This window comes from Galendromus occidentalis, unplaced genomic scaffold (assembly GCF_000255335.2).
Source record: "Galendromus occidentalis unplaced genomic scaffold, Mocc_1.1 scf7180000077504, whole genome shotgun sequence".
Classification (NCBI taxonomy): Eukaryota; Metazoa; Arthropoda; class Arachnida; order Mesostigmata; family Phytoseiidae; genus Galendromus; species Galendromus occidentalis.
In genome coordinates this window covers 90,148-108,244 of record NW_003805492.1, presented here as the reverse complement: position 1 = coordinate 108,244, position 18,097 = coordinate 90,148, and the positions used below count along the sequence as shown (strand labels likewise).

General features: G+C 51.5%; 1 protein-coding gene across 1 annotated transcript; it reads right to left on the bottom strand.

The window, feature by feature from the left end:
• Positions 1 to 973, bottom strand: LOC100902033 (uncharacterized). Its single transcript, XM_003746803.1, has 2 exons — positions 663 to 973; positions 1 to 256 (listed from the first exon to the last, which is right to left on the bottom strand). Exons 1-2 carry the CDS (start codon positions 884 to 886, stop codon positions 151 to 153), a joined length of 330 nt encoding a protein of 109 aa, XP_003746851.1. The 5' UTR covers positions 887 to 973; the 3' UTR covers positions 1 to 150.
• Between the last annotated feature and the right edge of the window lie 17,124 nt (positions 974 to 18,097).

Sequence of the window (18,097 nt, the reverse complement as noted above, 5' to 3'; positions counted from 1 at the left end):
ATATTAGGTGGAAAGTTCTCTTCTCATTTATTACAATTACATGTTGTGAAAATTCCATGCTCCTGCGTCATTTTGTCGCGAAGCAGTATGGCGGACGGACAGTTATGTACAGAATGACTCGACGATTTTGGAGGACAACGGAGATTGTCATCACCACCAACCATGGCCTCCAAGATCCCAACCGTGGCCCGCGTCCCAACCGTGGCCCGCGTCCCATCCATGACCATGGTCCTCGATGACTGATACGTGATGAACACTGGAATGGACAAGACCACATGAGTTACACGGAGAAAGCGTCTTCGAGCGGGAATGGGGATTTCTTCCTAGGTTTCTCGAGTATCTTCAGATTTTACGGATTCGCAAATTATGTTTTCGCAATCCTCTCGGAGTGAGTCTTTGCGAAATCCGAAAAGTGAGCGTGCAGGACTGACACCTCCCGGCGTTGGAACAATTTTCTGATGGGGATAAGTGCAGCCGAACATTTTGTCGAGAATTTTCTCCCTCCCGCGATCAAATCCATTAATTATGTGACCACAACGCTGCTTCTCCGGCACAGGATCGTGATGAGTTAACACGAAATTAATTAATATAACGGTCGATTCACCGATGGATCGATCAATTCGAAGGAGGATCCATCGGGTCTTGTAACTAGATTCACTCACGGATGCAAATGAACGTGCTTCACGTGTTTAATCGGCGCGTGATGATAACGAGGTTTATGGTGGCTGGCGAGGAGCAAACCTCCGATAGCACCGGCGCCAGCAACGCCTCCGATTAGTCCTAAGGCTCCGAGGATCTTGTGGCTTTTCCGCGCTTCCAATTCGGGCACCATCGTCACCACCATAAGCACGAGTACGAGCACGGTTATCGATGAAGACGTACGCATAGTGAACTCTACGAGGGCTACACTTGTACTCAAGGGGCTTATCTAGGCCGGACTTCTGTTCTGGCTTCCTGCCACTGATTTCTGTTCGGATTTCTAGCTCCGCGCTCATCTATTTAAGTGAAACGCCTCCGATCGGGGAGCGGGGAGGGTGTGAGCCCTGCCTTGTATCTCACATGCTCGCAGCTTGTCCGAGCCGGCGTATTGCCAAGGGGCCGTGGTCTTAGCCCCGGTGAAAAATAACACGACTTGCGTCACCGCGCGGGCCTAGATATTGTAACGAAAATCGTACCATCCTGATTCTGGAAGGGAAACGACGTCTCCCTTCGGTCGATTTTGGTGCCCTGGGCTCGTTCTTCGGCGATGTTTTCCCCTGAAATGCCTTCCATTCGGATCGCGATTGAACGATCGGGAACGGCGGTAAGGTAGCTCATGGATTCGCCGACAATCGCTCACGCATTCATTAGCTTTGTCGGAATCATTCAAATTCAGGAACGATCCGGGATACAAAAGCCCGACCGTAACAAATTTTCGGGGGCCTGAAAGCTCAATTCCCACGTGATCGACAAGCGTTCTCCCGGAGGAGAATTCTGGTCACCATTCTCGATTAATCAATTAGACGGTGCAATTGTGGGTGCAAAGATGTCATCATAATGCTCGCCCCGCTTGCCCGCCCCTCCAAACTCGATCTGGTGGGAAGTTGCGTAACGGCAACGGGTCGTTTAGTGAAGTAGCCGCTAATCCAATGTTCTGACTAGTTCTGGTATGAATATTTGCTGGAGCGGAACTAACTAGTGAATCGTCAGCGATCGACGAACTCATAAGTCCCCCTGAAGCCTCCAGGCGATTCTCCTCCGGCGACTTCGAATGATGCAAGGTTCGATCCGGTGCTGTCTCCCTGGAAGCGGAGTGCATGAAACCATTCCGGAAGCGGGAGTGCCTACTCGCGTTTCGCCCTAGAAACTGGAACTATCTGGCCGTCGTTGCAGTCTTTGGCGGCTTGGGGTGCTCCTCGGGGAAACCGCGCGGGGGAGCCAGGCATTCGGAAGGAGCATCGAGTGCCATGATTGGCGTGAAATGGTAGGACTTTGATGGAGGTGCAGAATAACGGAGTCAAGACTTCATCTTTCCGGTAGAATGGCATTGAATTAAAAAAAATTCTGAATTGTTTTCCGAACCGACCGGGATTTGATCGAGAAGAATGAAAAACTTGGGGGACCGGAGGGCGCGCGGTGTTTTCTCTTTCTGATCTTGGAAGTGAGTTCCGGAGGTCTCTTGAAAGTCGTTCGCTCTCCCGGGTTCCGCTCCACACAGCGAGATTGCCCTGATAACAGGCGTTGATCTTGACTCGTTGCAATGTTTTCTTCTAAGGGTCTGCCGAGAAGTCCAATTACATTAATCGCTCGCCTCAATCATATATTTTTCCTGCACACGGATCTCATTCCGCATAAATCTGAAACACGGGCAGAAAAGGGGCAGACGTCTTTACCGAGACTGGAAACGTTTTGTTTCTCTCACAATATCGAGTTGGAAAAATAAGGGCCAATTATTATCAAAGTCCTCTCGATTTCTCATCCGGAACCGCAAAACAAGCTCAAAAATATCTGTTGCCCCTACCACGATCGCCGACGGTCTTAATGGATAAGATCAATTATTCACTTCACATATCACGACCATTGCTGCGGAAGGAGTGGTCAGTGCGCAGGAACTCGTACCTGTTTTCTCTTCTGATGTTGGAGCTGGCTAAGCGCAAATTGTTTGGGGTCGGCTGCCATTTGCCTTGGAGTCAAATGACCCTGATATCCCACCGGGCTCGCGAATTTTCCTGAGATGCCGAAGTCCATTCCAGTCACACATCGATTTGACACTGTTTATTCTGCCCGAAAACATTTGGGAACGATCAGATGATTTAGTCTACCCAAACTCGTCAGATCACTCTTGAAGGCTATCAAAATCGGTGATTTTATGACTCCCCAAAACTAAGTCGCAAGCTCTCCAGTAGTCGCGCCGGCGCCGCGGACGGAGATGATCGCCATGAAGGAAAAGACAAGACGAGCGGGTCAAGATCCGTGCTAGGGTGGATGAGCATTGTGTCACTGTCCTGGAAAAAGAGAAAAAGAAGAAGAACTTTGAGAAGATGTCCCGTGCAGACAGGAAACGCTATACATAAATATCTGTATTATACCATCTATTGCAGTGCTTGACCAGAGCTACTTGGCAATTCTGATGTGGTCCTTTTACACTGTCGCTTGGTCAGCGTGTCGACCGATCGAGGTCCCGACCCGCGACCCACACAATGGGATCTTCTGAGGAGTTGCCTGTCGGATAGCTCGCTGGTCGCCAAGACCTTCGCGGAGCTCGTCCCGAGATCAAATACATCTCAATGTCACAAGAATCGAGGGGTTCGAGAACAATGTATAAGCACCTCACAGTGCGATTTCGACCGCCTGAGTGATGGTACCGTTGTTGACGCATTTGATGAGATTTCCGTACAGGAAAAGCTCCCATCGTAAGCAAGCATTCAAGACAGCAAAAGAACATCTCCGGTGCCGTAGTCGTCAGTGATCTTAATTCTGTCGAGGTGAGAATTGAATGTGAATTCCATAGATGCGAATCATGAACTTCGGCTATAATCTTTCAGGGCTGAGACAAGGGGGCCGATCGATGCTGGAAGCGAGGTGGAGAGCTATCCAGAAAACGAAAATGAGAATTCCATCCCCATAGATATGCGAGCCGTGTAGAGAAACTGCAGGCGCCTGATCACATATAGCTCGCCGCGCGAATTTCTCCCCGTCGATGGCTCTTCCTCGCAAATTTGACTCTGGCTTGTAGCTCTCTGTCGACCAGAATCGATAGCATGTTACTCCTCATTGTCATACAATCGATGATTTTCTCGGGTTCTTCGCAAGCGGCCCAGTATGGATGAAATCGAGCTCAAGTCAAGTATTGGTTGAGATAATCTGAGGGGGATAGAGAAATGGCTGACGGATAACACGATAATTGGAAGCGAATAATCCATCAGAGCGTGCACGATTGATTGAATGAATCGCTCGTCCGACGGCTGAGGGACCGAGCGAGCGTGCGATCGATCAGCAGTCCCTCAGACAGATATGAAGAACAACTAAATTGAATGCGGACCTTGCGACAAGTTCATTATTATTACATTGAATGAAACAAGAGACAGATCAGGCAGACCATGAGTCTCGTAATTACGACAGAAATGTCTTGGTGCCCGCAGCAGCCAGAAAGGAAATACAAATCTAATGACAGGCTACGATATTTTCTGACCCGCTCAACCGAAGAGCGAATTATCCGCCGGCTTAGTGACAGCGTGCGCATTCTCACTCAGTCAGAAAATTCCGCTGACCTATTGCTGACGAGGAAGGGGGGGGCTTAGGAAGAGGATCACCGGGAAGACTTCGGAGGGAATCGCGAAATATCACTGACTGTCTGACTGGCTGACTGACTGAGAAAACAGCCGTAGTCAAGGGGCATTGAAAAATCCGAATGCGCGGATACCGGAAGGATATGATTTCGATCGATTTGTCATAATTACCGAAGCGTTTGTAACATTAATTATGTGTTTTTGCGCGGAGGAAAAGTGCTGAGCGATCGAGCAACCTCTGGCAACCCAAGCTGTTGGTCGTAATGAAACTTGTTGGGTATCCCGCGTGTCGTCAGCAGTTCTTTGAATGCTCTCCGCGCGCTTGGTTCGACCGACTAACAAGCGATCGATGTCAGTCAGTCAGTCACTCACTCAGTCAGTGAGTAGCTGAGCGTGTCAGTGAGCAAAAAGGCTTGTAGCTCACGTACGAGGCTCGCTTTAGCACTATATAGGCCAGCGGGTCCGATTCCGCTGGTCAGCACCGTCAACCGCCGAAGTAAGCAATCCCTGGAGGAGTAGGTATGTCGGACCCTCGCTCCTCCGAATGGTGCGTCGGAGAGTGTCCAGCTGACCGCTTGAGCGGAGCAGAGAGGCTCCCGCAAGCCGTAATCGACAGCCGCTGAGAGCGCTTTCCCCTCCATTCTGCAATGAATGCGAAATATTGCGAGCCAAGCGGAATACGATTCCGTCCTGCCAGACGCTTCGCCAGAGAGCGAGCGGAATGCCACCGAATCACGAGCTCGACCCTGCGCTCCGGGCGACAACTTCTGAGGGGGTATCTCCGGAAACTCTTTCTCCCGTTTGTTTCAATCTCGATCCGAGGAATTCCACGACCCTCGGACATTCTTGCGATTCCGAGAGCTGTCTGATCGCCTCATTATTCGTGACTGAGTCCCTGAGCAGAACAATGATATCTCATCATGACGGATGCTCACTCAGTCTCTCCGCGTTCGCTCCCTGACCCGCAGCAGAGGTGGGGGAGGGAGAGCAGCCAAAAGGAGCTGGCATTTATCGCCTCGTTAGTTGTTTCAGTGAACACGGACGGATATCCTCCCCCCGGGGAGACATAACAGTCGCGAGTGTCGATCAATTGCTGGTGCATATCAGTTGCATCAGGATAATGGTACTCCTCTTATTCCGGCCGTTTTCCTCCGCTATCCTTTGATGAGCCCTACGATTCTTGCACCTAGGCGCAATCTTTCGGCTCGGCTGCGTCTAAACGTTCGTCGGTAGTCTGAATCTCCAGAGGGTAGGTGGGTCCGCGGAGCAGAACAATGAAAGAAGGCTCAGCTGGTTGGACCGGGGCGAGTATTTGTTTTTACATAGGCCATCGAATCTCCGCGGACTCTCAGTAGAGTATGATCAGTTTTCAAGGTCACTCCATTATTTATAGTCGTCGATTCCGAGTAAGCGGCGACGACGGCGGTGGCGGCGGCAGCAGCAATCGAATCGGGAAAGATATGGCGCTGCTCCCGATGTTGTTGACCAAGCGACCGTCTGGCCGGTCGAAGCAGTCCGTATGGTTTTTCTATTGGTGTCTTTCAAACACTTACTCGGACGACCCCCGGCAGCAGCAAACTCGTGCAGACAGCTCCCAGAGATAGCGCGGGATCAGCAGGAAGGATGAAAGGAGAACGAACAGCGATCCTTCGGATATGTTGTGAGATCTCAGCTTTGGATCTAAGCCGCGAATATAACCTGTGTACTCAGCTGGCATTTCCCGCTGGGGCATTATTTTCGTCTCTCCGCTCTACTCCGTTTCCTATTTCCCTCATCCTGGCTCCTTAGCTGTTCCGGACCAGACATTCCAGGAACAAAGCGCTCCCGTACTCTCCGTTCTCATGGATACGTTCTACCCGTGACAATCGCGCGACTCGTCTCATCTGACTTCCAGCTCGCTTCAAACTTATTTTCAGCTTCCTTCCAACTTATTTTCTGCTTTCTCCCAACGTAGTTCCAGATTGAGTGCAATTTCTTTTCAGTAATAATCGAGTGGACTCTTCCCTCGGGACCCCGAACGGGCTTGGTCCGCGGGTCCTGCCGCTGAGTGAGAGCGGAGTCAGCAGCAAAAGTTTTCCTGATTCCATGTGTTGGCTTATTGTTCGTATTTCTTCGCGGCGGTTCAGCGGATTGATCGGTTTCAAGCCGACCGGCTGGCGGAGTGACACGATGGGTATTTAGATTGATTGATGAATCGATTGATGGTCAGGGGGACGGACTGGGTAGACGGATACTCGGACGGTGAGACTGGGATAAAACGACCGATACAGAGGTAGATTCTATTGTGGCCCATTCAGTGCCTCAGTTGACATCCATTTGGCCCGCTCGCAACCTGCTGCTACCGCTTGGGACCATTCGGATGCGGGCGCCTATTGAGATACAGACCCAAAGAAATGAAAATAAAGCCATACCCACAATGACTCGAAACCAATTTTGAGTTTCTCTCCCCGTTGTCGGATCGTCATGTTTGTCTTTCTGCGTCTTCGGATACTCTCTCTGTCACTTTCGATTGGGGAACAGGTGAATATCGAGTCAAAGGGATTGATTGATTGTGCGGCAATAGAGATGACCAGTCTCCTCGTCGCTATCGACGCGGGGAATAAAGGGATGGAATCCTGGTTCACGATCTCGGAATACTCTGCCGCCCCCGAGCAGTCTCGTCTCTCGTCCGATCTCAGTTGCTGAAGCGCCTCTGGGTGGCGTCTCTCTTCAGTTCCTTCAGCTCTTTCCACATGGAACTGCGGAGCTGTCATTCCCCATCGTTCTCATGTTTTAACGATTCCTAGTTTTACGATACCAATCTCGGAATCGTTCCCCATCAGCTCAGAGTCGGCGATCATCCGACGGCGAACCCTCTTGACCTCCGTGACGATCCGGAATCCCTATCATCCGCTCCACTCCGTTCCGATGACTGCCCGCTTCCGCTCGAGTGTGTTCATTTATCCAGAGTCTACTGCAATTTCGATTGTCACGCGCTCGATTCCGGATCGAGTCGGGCCCCTGGTCTGCGGGCAGACTGATTGTGAGCATTCATCTGGAATTCCTCCGCGAGGCCTCGAGGACGATCGCTGATCCTGAAACTTCTGATGAGCTTCAGACCCCTGGAAAATGGCTTCTTCCAAACGACGGGACCGTTTAGCACTTGGCGTTCAATTAGTTTCAAGACGCGCTCGCAACTGATAATTCTAGCAAGGGGAGACGCCGAGGGACTCGCGCCAAGTGCGCGTATCGCCCGTTGTTCGCAAAGCGGCTTACGCCACCGGAGCGAGTCCTGAAGGGGCCCAGGACGTCCCTGGGAACGTATCCTCGAATTCGCTGCGAGTGGGAGCATGCAATGCAGCACAGAAAAAACGCAGAGGGTCTCGGAACGGCACGAGAGTATTCTTCCGCATCGCTGAAGGAGCTTTACAGCGAACGGGAGCCATAACCCGAGAAAATAGATTTCCTCCGAGAGCTCGCCGATAAAGTGCCATTATATTGCGTTCTATATTGATAACCATTCAGAGTTCGATTCGGGGTCCTGATGACCAGATCGGATAGAAAGAAGCTAGAGTGGATTTATTTAATCATTTCTTCGATACCTCCACTTTTTCGTTCCCTCAGACGGACGGAGTGACGGGTAGTCTTTCTCCGGGTGTGTCTATTTTTCCCAAGACTCTATTTTCGTTCGCGCCCCATCGTCGTCGGCGCGGTGAGAGTTGAGGCTGCTTTTTAAGACGAGTGATTTTTCTCCATTGTGTCCCGCTTGTCGCATTTCCACGATGACGGTTGTGGCCCTTGGGCCCCTTCCCGTGGGCTCCCAACAACAATACCCTTCTCGACGACGACGACGCCACCACCCAGCCGTGCCTGCTACTTATATTGAGACCCTGTGAGCAAAAATCCCCCACCTGCTTCTTCCACTTTCAGAAGAAGTGAACTCTGTTCATTTCGTTTAGGCCTGGGAGGGGATTACGGGGACGGTGGAGAAATCGAGACGGGGCGGGTATGGTGGAGTGAAGGGGACGAATGGGATTCAGCAGAGGTAGAGCACTACACCCCCACATACAGTGCCGATGGAGCGAGGGCGCTGTAGAAAGCCACTTCCTTTGACGAGTGGGGTTTTTCGAATGTTCGCTATCCTTTCAATTATTCTTATCGAGACGTCTTGCACCTCCCCCCTCCCCTCCAATCCTGAACCGATGCGAAATCTCGGAAATAGGAAAGTCGACAGATAGGATTGATCGAGCGGCTTTGTGCCTCGAGTAGCCTCGCGGTCGATCCAACTAAACACTACGCCGTCGTTGCGATTCCCGCAAGGGACAGGTATGCAGCTACGCGGATTGCTCAGCGTCAAGAAGTCGGCTCCACGGAAGATCTTTCCGAGCGAACGAATCCGCTTCTCTACATGGAAGCTCGTCGACGGTATCCGGGAGTTCTCGGATTTGGTATCGGGATGCGCGATCGAGAAAGAAGGATTCCGCATCGAAAACGATTTTTTCCGCCTGACAGAACGTTCGCATGTACAATTGCAATGCAGTCGTCGAATGAGAAGGACAATGATGGAATATCGTTCCCTTGGATGCCTCCATCCCGAGTTCTGCAAAGCCCTGGTTTCATACCGATCCCTCCCCGAGGGATGTTAGACGTCGCCGTCGTTGAACGTCAGAGTACGCAGACCGAGGAAAACGACTGATACAATGCCTGGAGTATTTTACGCGTGCCACGAAAAAGCCTTGCTATTGGTTGCCGGCTCGCTTTCGACAAGCAGGAAAAATGTGTTCGCGTCTCGTAGTTCGATTTGCAGCGAGAGCAGCAGCTGTTTGATTTTGACTCGCAATATCTGAAAATGGGGGAAACGAATCAAAACTTGTGCATTTGTTACGATTGCTTGTTATTCGCGGCCGCCAACAGAGGGTTTTCTTTAATGCCGCCGACGTTTTTTGACGTTGAGGCGTATGTTCCACGTTTTTGGGGGCAAGAGACTGAGCGTACGCGCCGGTACTCCTATACGATGTACGTACGTACGTACAAGATCCGCCGAACAACATCGTCCGCAGCGCTCTCGTGCAGTCGTTGTGGATTTTGCATTGCTAGAGAGCCGACGGGGCGAGCGAGCGAGCGAACGAGCATCAGCGGCAACAACGACAGCAACGACACCACGGACAACAACGACGACGACGACGACAACAGCGGAGTAAAACGTCGTTTGTTTTCAATGTGGATGAGATGCAAATTCTGACAACATGGAGAACGCGCACCCGGGTGCCATTTGGGCCGCTGTTGTCGGCGTCGCTGGTGCCGTCGCCGCTGCTGCTGAAGCCGCGTCCGCCGTCGCTGAAGAGAACGAAACGCTTCTTCCGAGGGAACCTTCGAATATGGAAATGAAGCCGGAACTGGGATAGCGAGTACGGCCGGCCAAGGCTGGGCCGGCGAGTGAGTGATAGAATGAGCCAGCCCGCCAGCAAACAGACAGACGCAGTAGCACGGGAGACACAGGACGAATGAAATGGAGGGAATAATCGGGGGGAAACGCCGACAAGCGCGTACAAGAATAAATTTATCCGTGAGCACGACGAGCAACTCCCTTCTCCGATCGACAAACGAAAGAAAACTAATCTGGAAGCTTACGGCGGCGGTGAGGTCTTCCCTCCCTCGATTGGGACTACGACAAGGCCTCGAACTACCGCGATCACAGCGAGGCCAATGTTTAGAAAGGAAGAGATTTGAGCGAGGAACTGAACAGAGACAGGGAACTCGATCGAAACGGGGGAAAGACCGGGAAATTCGAGTGCCCGAGGGAATTAGACGTCCTCTGAGTAGGGAAAGCGAGTTTTTACCGTAGGCTCCACGTTCACCGACGGAGGTGAGACGGGGCCATACCGGGAGAAGCTCCGGGGAGATTCACGTAAATACGCGAAAGCCGATAATTAGCAATTCGCTCGGGCGAGCGGATGGCGGAGGAAATCACGCTCATGCCACGGCATCGAGCGCGCGGAGTGTTAGACCGCTCTGCGATACCGAGACGGCGCGTGCCTCACCAGCAAGCTATGAGACTGTAGCATGGAGAGTGGACTAATGAATATACGAGTAGGTGGGGGCGGTTTCAATTTGAGATTGCAGGGAGATGCTGTGAGCAGAGAGAATATAACGAGATCAGACGAGAAGCGTTGTATAAGGAGGAATCCGAAGAAGAAAATGGACAACTGAGGGAATATTGCTTGCCTGCCTCGTCCCGAGCGACCGAAGTACCGCCGTGCTCTCCCACCCGCCCGAAAAGCCCCTGACCGTCGTGATTTCCGCCTCAGACCGCAGGGGAGGGGGAGGAGGAGACGAAGAAAAGAAGCCGGATCCCTCAAATGGAACTCACGGACGAACAAGATGAATAGATGTTCGTTCCGTTTTCCTTATGCAGATGTATGTATGTAATACCTACCATTGCTCGGAGGGAGGGGGGACGTCACTTATTTCACTTGAACATCTACTCCCTCTGAGGTTTTTCCCGAGGTTCTGCGGCAGATCCCCACCAGGGGAACAAGGGGAATCGACAACCTCGTCGACGGTGACGTACCGTCCCGCGAGAACTTGTATGCGGACATGAACGTTGAAGTTCTCGAGCTCGCTACCGAACCCCTCATTCTGAGTAAGATTAACTCGAAAGAGCCCTCTGAGTGAGATTCTTGTCGACGAGGACTGATAGGGAACAAGTTCCGTCGCGAGCTCGACTGAGAACTCCTCGCTTTTCCGGTTCTAATTAATGTTTCTGTAGGGATCTCACCGACCGTGATCACATGCGGAAGACTGACGAGATCTTACGGAGAGCTAGCCGAAGGGAACGGACTTTTGCTCGACAAACATACGTATAAGTTGTCGAGGCTGGGACATCCAGATAAGAAATGTATTGAGTTTTCGTTGCAAAGTCCGAGCAAGCCGAGGACTCGTGGAAAAACCCGACGCGACGATCTCCAGATAGAAGGAATACCGACACTCTATTTCTATCCTTCACCCCGCGTTTGAAGACCCGGGATCTAAGCCAACGAATTTATGAGTGTCCCCAGAGTTCCGCCACTGGCCCTGCATTCGACTCGGGAAGTGCCCGTCCCCTGCATGCTGGTTCGAATCCCCTGCATGGCCATGATACTCAAGGTGGAAGCTCCGAGCTTTCGGACACGTTGGACCCTCCCCTACGGCGCACCGACCACTGCCCCTCTCGGTTGCCGTCCGGAGTTGCATGTGGAGCGCTCGCGTGCCTTTCGACTTGTGTGTTTGCTCTCGCCGGGGTTCCAACCCCGCGCCAGCTCATCGAGAGCACGGCGAGAACTGCGAGCGAGAGAACCAGCGATGATGCATGCGACCTGCGGACGACCGTGGCGGTCGCATCCATCTTGTCGGCGCCTGCTCCGCGCTATCCGGACAGGGCCCGCGCAAGGCAAGCATCGGCCCGCCGACGACGACCCCGCTCATCTTCTCCTCTTCATGAAGGATCTGGTCTCAAACCAGAAGTGAGTACCCGTACGGTGCAAATGACGGAAGACGTACAACTGGCCCGAATCGTTCGCCGGGCTCCGCCGCTCCAACGAGGAAAAAGTAACTCCGAACCAAGTAGTATTAGTGCGAGCGAGGAAGAGTACTCCTTCTTCAACAGCGCTCTCTCCATCACACGTCTCTTGTCCGCGATACTCTCTTCATTCATCCTTGTTGTTTCCTGCTTTCCCTCGAATTCGCTCCTGGTTCCTTGAAAGCGCCGACGTCGATGTCCTCGTTCCGCGTTCCTCTCGTGATCGGCCCACGAGCAGCCTCCAAGCGAGCCGCATCTCAAATCCTCTGACGGAAAGACGAAAAAAACGGACGATCCAAGCTCCACTACGAAGAGCATGCTCTCGGAGTTTTGTGAAAATTCGACCCTGCGGCCGCCGGATATTATCTCCTCTCTCTTCCCGTTTCCTCTTGTAGAACCAGTCCCATCCTCGGATCGGCGAGGCCTCACCAGAATCACTCGAAAACTGAATTGATTATCGTGACATGGGCAACAAGGATCGAAGGCTCGCAATGGCTCTCATGAAGCGATCGCCCCTCCACCAGTCGAGCTGAGTCCGCCATCGACGAGTTCTCGAATTATCACATCGAGAGTCCCCTGGGCGGAATTTCGAGATTCGAGAGCTTGACAGCCCATGCGGAGTGCGCCAGCACTGGTCAGCCCTCCTGACTCTCGATCCTCAAGTTCGACGACTGTTCCACTTCATGGACGTCCTCGGATATGTGCGCTCGTCCCCGACCGGCCGAGAGTCGAGGACATTCGAAAAGCCGCTTGAAAAGAGCAAGAGGGAATTTAATTCAATCTTGCTCCTGCGGATGCCCCAATCATTATCATCAAGGGCTGCGAAGATTTTTCTCTTGCGAACGCAAGCGCTCGATAGAAGAGTCGACAAATTTACGATATCAGCATTTAATAGCCGGCAGAGTTCGCTTTTATGGGGAGCGGTAGGGCAAACACAATAAACTGGAGAACTATAAACGTTCGATCAAGGAACAGCAGCAGCAGCAAGGTGACGCCTTGAGATCTCCTTCGACCTCCCTCGCCTCCTGTCGCTCGCTTATGGCTCACTGTGCGCGACTGATTTATAGCTCGGAGAGGAAGGAAAGAAGAGAAACAAAAGGAGAACGACACATAGGAGAGCAGCCGTCTACCTAACGGAACTCGGACTGACTTCTGACTTGAGCACTCGAAGCCTTCACTTTTCGGAGCCCTGCGGGACTGCGCGATACGACGTGGGATCTGTGTTTTCCGGAACCGCACTCAATGAACGGCCATGAATTCTTCCGGGTCTGGAGATTGATTGAACTGGATTTCGTGCTTTCGTTCTATCGGAGTGATTTTTCTCAGTTTTGGAGTGCAGAAAGAATAAGGGAGTCGGCCCTTTCATATTTTAAGCGGATTCGGGAGAAGAAACGCTCGAGTTCAATTTCCAGCACGTAGAGGTCTGGGTGTTTGAGTCTCCCGATTTTCCGATATTTCCCCTAGAATAGCTGACGAGCTTTCGGGTCCGAATCCCGGGAATTCCCGGCGTCCTTTCGAGTCAGGGGTTCCGATTCGAGACGTTATAGTCCCCTCCAGATCAAATGGGGAATTTTGCCTGTTCGCTCGGCACGAATCCGAATTTTCTTGCTTCTGGATTCGGGTTTGGCCACCATCTCGGGAAGTGGTAATCCATTTTCCCCGACCTCCGATGACCTTGTGAACCGAATACGGTGTTTCAAGGCATGCTCGACAGAATCGCGGGGTCGTACGTCGGACATTGGTGAGATATAAGCTCAAGTATTTACGCGAGAAAGTCTCTGCGGTTTCCGTAGCTAAATACATTTCTCTGTGGGTTGAACAGATTACACCATTCGATATTTTCTGCTCGAGTGTCCGAATAAGGCCTCGCTCATTACTCAACTCATTAGACCGCGTGTACCATAACGACACTTCAAACGCTGGATACTCACCGTTTTCGGGGTCCGAACGCGAGCCGGCTCATTGAGACAAAAAAAGAAACACGGAATTTTCTGTACGCCCCGAGCTATCAGTTGTGAATGGCACTCTTTGGCGGCATTGAACGAGAGCCCTAACCCAGGGATCCGACGAAAAAATAGCGGCTGATCATCGACGGTAGCCCGAAACAGTTTCGAATGCATTCGGTTCTTACGCAACAACCTTCGTCGATATTTGCACCGACCGCGCTTCGCTCCTCTCTGCTCCAGAAGGAAGGACCGACTACTTGGCGGCAGCGATGGCAACTCTAGCTGTAAATATTGTGCTGCTTTAAATACGAGCCAATGTCATCCAGAAATATTTCGGACACGAGCGTCATTGAGCTTCAAGATGAATTACTACGAAGATTGGTCGATCGGATGGCTGGGTCTGGCGCAGTCGTCATCTTCATAGTTGGGTCAGTAGTCGATAGTTTGGTCTGCCCTCATTTTCCAATCACACTCACCGAAGCTACCGATGAGCATGACGGAGCAACAGATTCCGTTACAAATTGAACACAAAGCTCTCACGCTTGCAGCATCCCAGTCCCAGCCATCATGAGCTTCATCCTTGTTTGATGACAAATTGGACCGAGGGAAACTCGCAGACTTCCAGCGATGAGACTTGAACTGCTCCAAGTCGGCATACGCTGCGCTCGTCGGAATTGGGATTCCGTCCACATTCTGAGTCGAAAAATTGGCGGAGACAGAACGGTCAAGTTCAGAATCAAAAACACTGGGATGATGCGCAAGAGCCGCGTGGAATGTGTGTCGGTTGTATTATTGAATATCTGCGACAAATCATAGTTACTGAGAAAAGTCGGAGAAAACGGCGGCGAGAATCAGCCGGGAGTATCTACTGTTATTTGTGCCCCCGGAACATTCGGCACTGACAAGCTTCCGAAAAATCATCATAAATGAAAGGGGTGCATTCTGATCAAAATCGGGATTTCGGATACGATAGTTTTCAGGTTCAGATTCTTGCTACCGCTACCGAGATATCCTCGGTTTCCTCCGAGTCGCTGAATTCACCGAGTACACCCACTGCCGAGTTCGACGCTGGCCTTCATGGAGCCCTGATTGAACACCCGAGTTTCCGATCGAGAACCGTGCTTCGGTGACTAGAGTCGGCCATCATCGGAATTAGTTCGCGAGTGATCAAGAACGAACATTTTCCTGAATATTGAGTGAGTTTATCGGATTTGAAGGATCTGCAAGGAATCTCTAATCAGGGGATCATCCGCTCTTCCTAGGGTGAAGTCTAGAGAACCTAAACCTTGTTTCAGAGTCTCATTTCTTCGAATGAGGTTGAAACGCTGTCACAATCCACCATGTGAGTGAGATATGTGAAACATTCTGCGATCTTCGCTCGATGAAGGCATCCTCGGTATACTTCGCATGTTGTATCGATTATTATGCAATGTAATCTCGCGGCATTTCGCGCAGAGAGTTCCATCGGCTATGCAGGTCATATTTTCGCAGCTGATCAGAATCTGTCGAGATTTAGGCGTCCATGTCGCGTTTGACGAGCATGCCTTGGAAGGCGGAGCTACAAGCCCCTATTCGGAGCCGTGGCTCGTCTCGCTCCGAGCGACATTGTGAGGAATTATGTTTGTTGACTCATTCGATGACATCCAGTATACATAACCTACCTAGCTGTATCTTGGGGCGGGTACCGGAATTAATATGAATTAATATACAAATACAAGCCACGAGTCATGTTCCCTACACGGACGAACAAGGTAGTCCTCGTCTCCTGTCGATCCATTGAGAGTGCGCCATGCATCAGAGTACACGGTGTAAAAGCAACACGCTCTGAGCTCTGAGAGCCTCTAGGCTGGTATGTAGTGACCACCGATCTTCGGAGTTGTCCGCCTTGTAAGTTGTGGCACTGGTTGATGTCCTGGGCGAGAGAACACTCGCGCCGAGAAACCAACGAGCCACCAGGACTCATTATTAGCCTAGCGAGGAGTTCGCCGCTACCGTATTGGGTCACTAGGCCTATGGCAAGGAGACGAGGAATGGAGATAGCCGGTAAGATTGAAGATACAGCGCTTGCTCCCTAACTCGGTTTAGCGCATCATAAATATATCAGCCTCGAATGCTTCACGGAGCAGCACAAGCTGAGTAGAGCAACTTTTGCGTCTGCTGGACAGGCGTGGGGACTGACGGACGAACGGCCGGTCAGGCGTACTGCGAGCTACCTACTCTGGAGGCAAGAATTACATGACACGTCAATACTATGGGACCGTCCACGTATACTTGCGTGGGAGCGCTGAATACGACCTGACGGATGGTATAGCCCAGTAAACTTTGACATTGACACTGAATTATTATCAAGCGTCCCTTCTCTTAGGCTGTCTCCACCTGTGGCCAAGAAGAGCGTTTGCTGTCTTCGAAGGAGAGATGCAAACACACTGGAGCAGAATTGGACGTCCAGAGCTGTGCAATTCATCCCGATGGATTCGCTGCTCTTGCGAGTCCGTGGTCGCATTGAAACATTCTTTCAGCCGGGGAAGACTCGCTGAGATAGTGCGAGACAGTTCGCAGAGGGAGTTGCGCAATGAATAGCGACATCCCAAAAAATTGAGAAGAACCACGACAAGAGATTAGAGTGGGAATTCCGGCCGACCGAGCGGGCGGCGGAATTTTGATTGTGCCGTAATAAAACCGTGGAAACATTGACTTATCTCTGATGTTTAATAGTACGTCGTAAGAATGAGATTAATAACCCTGAAGCGCTCTCCCTCTTCCTGCGTCGACCCTCTCAAATACAACAAGCGGAAGTTGTTGAGACTCTTTCAGCAAATTTCGTGGTTTCGAGGGCCGTGTTAATTTCCGAGAACGTTCTGTGACGCGTTCCCGAAGTCGAAATTCTTCGGGACTTTTTCCTCGCTGAATCCCGACTATCTAGGCGGAAATAATCACGAGCTCCGCTCTGTCCGTATCGAAGTAGTTCGAAGACGAAAGTGGAGCAAGTGGAGCTGAAGAACGGTCCTCGATTGAGTCGAAACCATCCGAGCCGGAAGTGGCTATGACGCGTCTCTCGACGGAACATGGGGTCCTGTGTCCGCACCAGCGGCTAACTTGTCTCTTGTATGGAACCCAAAATCACATGGGCTCTTTGGGCCGGGTCTACCAAGAGCGGCCGAAGCGGCGCCGGCGACCGCTCGCGGTGGAATCAGAGCTCATCAGAGTGAATCTTAATTGTTTTCCAATATGTAGAGCCTGCGGAGGGACCCGAGGGCCTGATCGGCGAATAATGACTTGTGGAAAATCACTCCCTGACCGCCGACCGGGCAAATCGGGAAAAAAGTTGACGTGCAGGCTTCATGGACTTCTGCTCCCTCTTTGAAGACTTTCGCTGGCGAAGAAAAAAGGCTCCGGCTCCCTCCGAAGGAGCGTTGCGGACAAGAGGAAAGTTCCACTCAACTCAAGTTTCCCCATACGATCCGGAGGTGAGGGTCAACGAGCGAATTCAGAGGCTGCGTCACGGGAAACTCCGCGAATTTTCAAATTGAGGATTGTTCGCTGCTTCACTATACTCAGTCTTTTTTCGTTCAAAGAAGCTCAGAAGAGCGGAGAAATTCGGCGGAGGGTCCGACCTGAATTTCGCACGACTATCGAAACCACGAGAAATCTGACGACGCGAATGACGAAGCAGGGACGTGAGATTCGAGAGCATACGAATGTGGGTTGTGGCAGACCGGCAAGTGGTTGATTCTTCCCTCTCATGTCAGTCAGTGTGTCGAAAGGGGACGGAGTCGCAACAGTGGCGGAGAGGAGGCGCTGTTTGCGTTCGCTTGAGCCTCTCTGATCATTAGTAGGCGACATACAATGAACGATGAACGCCATCGATCCGCTTGATTGTCGAGTGTAATGCAAATATGATTACGAAGTAGATCTCGGTGGAAAAAACTCTCCCGCAAGCGGGGAGAGTCGACTGGAGAACAAATCGCCGATAAATTATTATCCATGGGGTGAGAGAGGCAGCGTGCAACACCCTCAGCCGTTAGACGAACCCGTTGATTATGAGCGCGACTGAGGAGGAGAGACTGCATGCGGGTGAGACAGAGAACGACGATGCGAGATAAATGGACAGTCATCCTGAGTGTGGCACATTGAAGATCGCCATCGGCCTCGGCATCATCTTCATCGCGCAGCAATTGCGAGGACAGCGGACTTTTGTCTCTGCGTGTCCCTCTCTCTAGCTCAGTCAGTGTCTATTCATGTGCCTTGACCGATGAACTAGATCCCCAGACGGAAGACTTCCGAGCTGCCGCTCAGCACTTGAACCTAACGCTTGAATTTTATAATGACGATCACAACTTTCATTA